This window comes from Diorhabda sublineata, chromosome 4 (assembly GCF_026230105.1).
Source record: "Diorhabda sublineata isolate icDioSubl1.1 chromosome 4, icDioSubl1.1, whole genome shotgun sequence".
Lineage (NCBI taxonomy): Eukaryota > Metazoa > Arthropoda > Insecta > Coleoptera > Chrysomelidae > Diorhabda > Diorhabda sublineata.
The window spans coordinates 34,070,642-34,079,920 of record NC_079477.1 but is presented as its reverse complement, the minus strand read 5'-3'; the positions used below and the strand labels follow the sequence as shown (position 1 = coordinate 34,079,920).

General features: G+C 32.7%; 1 protein-coding gene across 1 annotated transcript; it reads left to right on the top strand.

Moving 5' to 3' along the window:
- Positions 1-3,104: 3,104 nt before the first annotated feature.
- Positions 3,105-8,021, top strand: LOC130443137 (peptidyl-prolyl cis-trans isomerase sig-7). The gene is made up of 4 exons (XM_056777621.1): positions 3,105-3,463; positions 4,536-5,359; positions 6,007-6,592; positions 7,438-8,021. The coding sequence occupies exons 1-4, from the start codon at positions 3,237-3,239 to the stop codon at positions 7,925-7,927; spliced, it is 2,127 nt and encodes a 708-aa protein (XP_056633599.1). The 5' UTR covers positions 3,105-3,236; the 3' UTR covers positions 7,928-8,021.
- Positions 8,022-9,279: the final 1,258 nt, after the last annotated feature.

The window sequence follows — 9,279 nt, the reverse complement described above, 5'->3', positions numbered from 1 at the left end:
GATGTGATTCATTTCTAGATTTCTTGATAGATACCCTCGAACAAGTTTCTAACTAATCTGACAGATATAATTGAGATTCGGATATTATTGGAAAGTGCCGAATAGGATTCAGGCAAGGCAGGCTAAAACAACAAAATATGTAAGATACACGCACAATATACAGCTGCACATGCTCTTCATTCATTTTAAGCAAGCCTACGGCACAACTAGTAGATCAAAGAAAATATAAACTACCTTTAAATACCAATTAACATAATCAAGTTCTTTTTACTTTATTTATCAAGAGTACAGAAATTCAAGAGGTGAGAAAAAGAATTGGAAAAAGAAACTCGCCAAATAGAACCATAAAAGCAGTGTTAAATTCCAAAATATTCTAAGTTCGGCAAAAAATTGAATTTATAAAATAGTCATTCGTCCAATAATGCCTCGAGCTATGAATATAATCGAAGGCTAAAAATTTTTTGGAGGAATTCATTCGATGTAAGCGGCTAGAGAAGAAGAGAAAATGAAGAAATACGATCAAGCATCAACAGGGCCGGATTAAGATTTATAAAGCCCGGGGCTAAAATAATGACGGGGCCCCCTTGAGGAATTCGAAAACCCGGAAAAATTCACAAAATAATATCAATACTTAAGATTTGTGCTATCAACACATCAAAAAATACAGAATGATTTCCAAATGATGGGACCCTCTTGGACCTGGGGCCCGGGGCTATAGCCCCCCCAAGCCCCTAGCTTAATCCGGCCCTGACCATCAATTACTTAGATATTAAGGAAACAACGAGCTACCTGGCTAGTACACGTCTCCCGAATCAATAATTACGAAATAATAGAAAATTATTAAAAGCAGAATTCATGGGAGGGAGAAAAAAAGAAAGGAATAGATAGAGAGGGGGTGAAAATAGATTCAAGAATCTTTGGTTCAGAAAGACGGAAAGAAGAGACACAGGACATGATCAAATGGAGATATTTGATAAAGAAAATTGATCTAACAACATAAAGAAAACAAATGATATACAAAAAAAATTTATCCTCATCATACATCATACTACCTCATCACTGTTATCTGATTCCCATAAAATGATTGTGGAGCTGCTATTCAAAGCTTCTTTATATTTGTATAATCTCTCCTGCGCGAAACTTGAGGACATATAGTTTTAGAAAAATCTAGGTTTGTATCTATCACCACGTTCGAATGCGGATATTTGTATGATTCTTTACCCTTATTAGTTTGTAAGTTTTTTACTAGTATTTAGGAAACAAATTCCCTCTCTACTTGTACTTGGCTAGTCCATTGTATTCTTCAAGTGCATGCTTCCCAATGCTGAAAAATAGGGACAGTTTGCACTCCGATTTCAAAATTGGTATACAAAAGTAAATTTACTTGAACCAGATTAAGGATATAAGTATGTGGACGCCTGGTACCCAAAATAGACACTGCCAACTCACCTTTAAAAATTATATTACAGCTTTACTCGAAGAAACTTATTTAAGGAGGTCAATACTGTTAAAATAGGTTCTAATTATAGAAAAAAATGTGAAAAGACACAATGTTGGCAGAACACTTGGAAACAACTATAAAATATTTATTTAAAAATGAAATTCTACTAGATACTTCATACACAGAAAGTTTATAAAAGTTATGTGTTTTGTTTTGATATCAACACCCTAACCTACACTAACGAAAATAGTGTATTCAAGCGGAAGTTGGTTATTACTGTGTTACTTCCAAAGTACTAAAACCAAGAGCAAGACCAATTATAAATGCGGTAATTCCTGGTCATTCGCTTGAAATTGGTTTTAATTTTGATATACCTTGTACATTTTCTCTTGATGATTCATTATCGTTGTGTTATGGTCGTGTTCTTGAGTACTTTTGATTATGTACAGTGTTGGGAAATTTACTTGAATCAGATTAAGGATATAAGTATGTGGACGCCTGGTACCCAAAATAGACACTGCCAACTCACCTTTAAAAATTATATTCCAGCTTTACTCGAAGAAACTTATTTAAGGAGGTCAATACTGTTAAAATAGGTTCTAATTATAGAAAAAAATGTGAAAAGACACAATGTTGGCAGAACACTTGGAAACAACTATAAAATATTTATTTAAAAATGAAATTCTACTAGATGGTTGTTATTTTTTTTTAAATGACTTCCAATAAATGTTGTATTATGAATCTATTAATGTGATGCATTTGTTCCCAAATCCTCATAAGGACCTAGAACATTTTAATAATTAACTGCCGGCTATAAACACTATACATAAATACTAAATTAACTGCAAGGACTATATTGTGAAGTTCAAGTGATAAAATTTATTAAATTATTATTGATTATTAGGTTAAATCACTCAATATGTTACATCTAAATTGATTATGTTTGTATGCAATATTTTATTTCAAAATATATGTTTTCTTCGAGTTTTGTTTTCACCTTATTAATAAATAATAACGTGTTTTGTTTAGATTATTATTATAATTGAAGGATTATTATATTTCTTCCAAAGCCCGATTTGTCTACATTTCGCTCGACTAAGGAGGAAAGTGCTATCACAATAACTTCAATATTTTTCTCCTAACGAGATAACAACTAATAAATTTCCAACCTCATCATTTTTTTCATAATAGTTTTCAAAATTTCATCTTTTGTTATACTATATCTTGAACATGTGAGAAATTTTTGAGAAATATTATAAACAAAAACATAAATTAGAAAGTTTATTAGTTGTAAGGTAGCAGTATGAACTACCTCAAACAATTTAAATTACGCGCCATTAAAAAAATCGACAGTTCTTTATTAACAATCGCTTATTAGTGGTTCAAGTTCACACCCCCAGTCAATGTCAATTTGGTTAGAACAAATAACATTGTCATGATTCATCTAAATATAGATGATCTGTGAAAATACAATACTGAAATTTACTCTGTTCACCACTCCACCTATAGGAGTTCGACCAAATCCGCTACCACTTCTTAAAAAGGATTCCAAAAATAATGTAGGATATTGAGCATAGTGAGACCCGCAAGTTTTCTATATTGTAAGTGATAATCAAAATCAGCAGATGTCTCTGGCATAGAAAACCAGACAAACTTTGAGCTTGTCAAAAACATAACCTCGTTGTTTTTAAAAGTTAAATATGTGAAAGGCAAAGCAGATGTTATAGTTACATTGTGTATTGAATTCTTTAAGATAGCCAATATTTCTTATAACGAAACTAGTAAATATCTAATAATGTCCGTGGTAATTGAAACTACATTAGGCGATATAACAGTCGATCTATATACTTCTGAACGACCCAGAGCTTGCCTAAACTTTTTGAAGTTGTGTAAGATAAAATATTACAATTATAATTTATTTCATACCATAAGTCGAGGTTTTATAGCACAAACTGGTGATCCAACAGGTTCTCGAAGTGGCGGAGAATCTCTTTTTGGTGTTTTAGATGGATCGAATAAAAGGTAAGATTAGAATAATAACATAAATGAAATTTCGTCAAAAATTATTTGAATCGGCTAATACTTTAACTACATATGAATAATAGCTTATATTTCTTAAGTCACCTCCTTTCTATTAAGTTTTATCGAGGTAAATATGATTCATTATTATACATATGCAAATTTTCGTAACTTCCTATGCTTCGATCGCTAACGCTGAGGCGCAAAATCGGTCTCGTGTAGTGACTAAAATAACTAAAACTATTTTATGTCAATAAATAATCTATGTAATTAGCATTAGCGCTGTGCTATGGAACTCACTTGCCAGAATGGTCAAATTATTCAAAATATATTATGAAGGCATCCTTGATAAATTAATCCATTTCAATTAAGCCATTTCATCGATTGTTGCTTTGTTTCTGGATCGTAGAAATGTACCCAAGTCTCTATCTATAGTAACAATTTGGTTTAAAAATCGTTTTCAAATCGAGCACAGATCGAACGCAATACTTCTACCCTTGCACGCTTTTTGTCAACATTCTAACAATTGGAGATCCATTTTGCAGCAATTTTTCTCATGTCCCAATTGACGTGAACTATATGATGAACACGTTCGTATGAAATATTCAGTGTTTCAGATATCTGTTTTAGCCCAATTCGACAGTCTGATAAAATAATCTCATGAACTGCATCGATATTTTCAGGGACTGACACAGAAACTGGCCTTCCCGATCGGTCATCATCTTCAATGCAAAATTTACCTCTTTTGAAGCTTGCAGTCCAATTTTTCACGGTCGCATACGAAGTACATCTTAACCCTTTTAAATACAGGTACTTGATGATGGCTCAATACTCCAATTTTTCGATTTCCACAATTTCTGTGGGTATCTTGGACAATATACCCTTCGATTTTGCTAGATTAAATTTTACTGACTTGTCACTTTATTATCTCTCATTTCCAGAAGTTGTATATTCAATATTTAAGCAAAATCGTCAAAAAATTTTCATACTGGGGCTTTATTTTGTTAGTGTGATGCCTTCGATTGATTGTTTTCCGTATGCTTTCTTATAGAAACAATCATTTTGTTTGTTTCAGGTACTTTGAGAGTGAGAATGAACCAAGGATAAAACACACTAAAATGGGTTTGCTTTCATTTGTTGGCAACGATGAGCGCATGATAGGTTCTCAATTTTTCATTACATTAGGAGAAGATCTCACATATTTAGATCAAAAGCACTGCGTTTTTGGGGAAGTGGTAGAAGGTTTTGACATATTAGAAGAATTAAATGAAGTAATTTGTGATGTTGACGATCGACCATATCAAGATGTGAGAATAACCCATACAATTATCTTAGACGATCCTTATCCGAATCCTGGAAAATTAACGGTGCCGTCAAGATCGCCATCTCCTAGCGCAGAACGTCTACAAGGCGGAAGAATAGCTCCGGATGAAGAAATTGATGAAACAGAAGGGAAAACGGCACAAGAAATCGCTGAAGTTCAAGCAGAAAGAGAAGCGAAGGCTAGAGCTACAATATTAGAAATGGTCGGCGATTTACCAGACGCCGAAATGGCACCCCCAGAAAATGTTCTCTTCGTTTGCAAATTGAATCCCGTGACAACTGACGATGATTTGGAAATAATTTTCAACAGATTCGGTAAAATTGTGTCTTGTGAAGTGATCAGGGATCGAAAGACTGGCGATTCTCTACAATATGCTTTCATAGAATTTTCAGACCGCAAATCATGTGAGGATGCTTATTTTAAAATGGACAATATATTAATAGATGACAGAAGAATACATGTGGATTTCAGTCAGAGTGTTTCCAAAGTGAAATGGCTTGGTAAAGGAAGAGGAGTTGAACATTTTGATGAAAAAGGAAGGAGAACATGGAATCCTAACAATTCAATAGGCAAAGGTAAATAAATCGATCACTTAAAATTATTTCAATAAATTGTTCAATAGATAGGGAATATTTATATTAATCTTCCAATTCCTCATAATATATTGGGTAAATCAAATATAAAAAGCCTACAACTGCTGAAAGTCGCAAATAGCATAATTATAAAGTTCCTTGCTCTTGAAAACATGATATTCACTGCAAACTTTTGTCATCTTTGGCAAAAGTACCCTTCCATGATCAAGAATGGAGTTTTTCCAAAGTTTGGTCAAATAGACACCATAAATTCATTCATAATTTCTGGTCTGTTTGTAGATCTATTATTAGTGCGGTTATCCTGCAAATTACAACAGGATATGTGTCATTTTGACTCAAATTGTAAACACTTCTGTTCACTGAAAAACCATATACATACATTTTGCCTGTGTGAATCGGAGTTCCTACCAAATGTCACTTCAATCGACAGTGTTTAAAAAAAGTTTACTTAATGCCTTCTCAGTTAACTGAAATTCAGAAAGCTGCCATTATTGCCAAGTTGGAAGATGGTATAATGAATTTTTTTGTAAATACCTAATATTGGTAAACTTGGCAACAAAGCTTGAGTAAATTTACACAGTTAAAAAATGTACTTCACAAGCCAACTAATAATCTCTCAATTTTTTAAGGTAATTACAAAATAAATAGACGTTGTAGTGAAGATACTACAGAGGATGGCCGTCAAGATTTGTCTATAAAAAACAAAGAAATAAACCCAACGTCTCAGTCTACAAGAAATCGCACCACGGCTCACTCACCCTTAGAAGATGCAGATAAAGAAAATAATTCAAGGCGTCAGAAAGATAAATACGAAGAAAGGGACTCGAGAAAACACCATCGGGAAACAAACGATGAACCCCATCGAGAATATCACAGATACAAAGATAGTTCGTCTAGATCGGAGAGACAAAACTCACCTAGGAAAAGCTACAGTAGAGAAAATTTTGACCGGGATAGACGTAGGAGTAATAGAGACCGTTCGAGGTCTCCCAATCGTATTGAAAATTCCAGAAACTATAGAAATAGATCGAGTAGAGAACGAAGGCGTAACTCCCCATTTAGACGAGAAGAAGACAGTAGAAGATATGGACGCGATACGACTAGATCGAATAGAGAATATTATCATTCGAGAAACAAATATGAAAACAAAGAGAAACATAGGAAAAGTAGATCGCGCAGTTACGATAAACGTACTGGACGGAATACGGATTCGAGGTATGTATTTTAACATTAAATTTAATTGATTTATTAAGATTTCTACTTAAAATTTTGATGTTTTTTGTATGAAATTCCATTTGTTGACTTCTATCCTCCATTTAATAACTAATCTTATTTTTTCGAATATCCTTTAACAAACAAAACAGTACAAAAATATTCGAAGCACGATGTGTGGTAATTAAATAATGAGAATTTGTTTGGAAACGCGCCTCCTTGACAATTCGCCTCCATACTAATCTGCTCTTCACCAACGTACCCCGTTCTCTCACATTCATTGTTTGTATCTTTGTGAACTTGACCAGTCCATCTAATACGGAGGCTGTATCTTTTTCCACTACTGCATATTTTGGCATTCATGGTTTTCTTAGGCATTCATCCACTTATACTCCATTATTTAAAACCATCTCAGTATTTTCTCGGCAGAACATTGTCATTGGTGAAGAATTATAGACTCGTCTGGCTATTTTCTGACCCTATTCGTATTTAGATAGGTTGAGTTTCCTAAAGTGTACTTTATATTAGTTACATTATGATTTTTTTTGTTTACCAATTTTCAATATTTCTCTCCATGATGTAATGCTCACTTGAAGAATAGATATATAACAGTAGGACCCAATACCCTATCCAAAAATTAACAATTTGACAGTGAATTCTTAAATGACAGTTTTCTTGGTACTGATTCTGAAAATTTCTCACATTGGGCTCCCCAATTATACTTTCATCGGAAATTGGGTCTATGTTAAACAAAAAAATTGGAAATTTAGTTATATTGTGTGGTTTATAGTTTCTTAAATATAATTAACTTGATTATCAATATTTATTAAAACTTTGGTTGGTTTTAGGTACCATAGGAATAAGGCGTCTTCATCGAAAACTTCGGAAAGAAATGGCAAATCAAGTGATCATGGAAAAAGTAACAGTGGACATGACAAACAAAGTCAAATAAAAGATACAAAACAAATTCAAACACGAACAGATTCTGAATCTTCAGAAAGTGAAATTGAAAAAGGAAAAAACAAGTATAAAGTAAATAGTAGAAAGAAAGAAAACGATAAAAAGAGTAAGAAGAAAAAAGTAGAATCAAGTTCAGACAGTGATTCTTCTGAGGATAGTGACAATTCGAAAGAAGCAAAAAAATTATCGAATAAAAAAATTAAAAAAAGAAATATATCATCATCAGATTCAAGTGGGAGCAGTGATTCCAGTGAAAGTGAATCAAGTAGTGATAGCGAAGATGATAAAAAAATGATAAGACGTAAAAAGAGAAAATGTAGAAGTAGTTCAGAGAGTGACATTAGCGAAAAGAGAAAAAAGAATAAGAAGAAAAAATAATTTTTTTCACATAATTACTTACTCCAATATATATTATGTATTTTCTTAATATAACTTTTTATCCAAATACTAGATATACACAAGGTTGAATTTGTGTTAGATTTTTAATGACAATCCTGACAAATTCAAAACCTATCCAGTCAAAAACAAGGATAAGGATTAAACTAATTCAGGACATAGATAATTGTCCCAAGGTACACGCCACATGATTTTTCAAACTGGAACATACCCTCCATTTTTTTTCTATGTCTGAGAACTATTCGGATTATTTTTTTTAATATTTGATTAAATTGATGTCGAATGCCTTCTATAAAACATAAATATACGTTACGGTTGATATCTCTACACATCTGCACCAAGTCCTGAATGCTGAACAAACCCTCTCTAGTTCCTAGTCCTTTTCGAAAGCCAAACTGAGTACTGCTAATGTGTTCCTCTATTTTAGGGTATATTCTTTGATTTACACTACGCAGGAATAATTTGCGAATTAAAAGTGCATTCAATTCTAAAAGTGCCACTTGATACATTTCAAATTTGAATAATTATTATTATACAGGTTGATTGATTAGTGTGATAAAGTTCAGTGCCTCCTTTGTGCTTTGAGATTCCAATTCGAAAATTTTATGGATTATAGTCATCATTTTTAAAATTATTTACAATCTTGCAGGATGTTTCAGAACGCCATGTCATATCAAAGTTACATTTTTCCAAAAAATACCTCATATTCTATTACATATTTTGAATCAGCTCGACTTCCCCATTACAATAATATTGGATTGTGATCTATTCTACGGGGTATTTGAAAAGTTATATCAATTTTTCTACTAGCATATTCCTTTTTTTAACAAGCATTCCCATTCTTTGTACAAAACAATGATTTTGCACTTATATCTAATCATTTAACAATGAAAATAGGTGCATTATTGTTTTTAATTGAAGGATCTGGTAAATTTTTTTGCTTTGAAGAATTTGAACTAGGACAAAAATGAATTTTACTAGTTCTGAAATGATTCAGATATCCTGGATATTGGGAGATTGCAATAAAAAGCCTTACTATCAGCACAAGTATACCATGAACGTTTTCCTGAAAGGCGGCAATCTACAAAAACAAGCCTGGAGAGATTGATGGGACATTTCAATCCCACGGGTTCAATTAATTATAGAAACCATGATCGATTAGAAAACTCTACGACGGAAGACAATGAAATTATCGTTTTGCTGAGATTTACTGAAAACCAACACATAAGTATAAGGAGTATTTCCAGCGAACAAGAATTGAGCTTCAACGGTATACAAAGAATCCTTGACAAAAACAAAATGCACTCTTGTAACATTAACTTGCAACTAAAGTT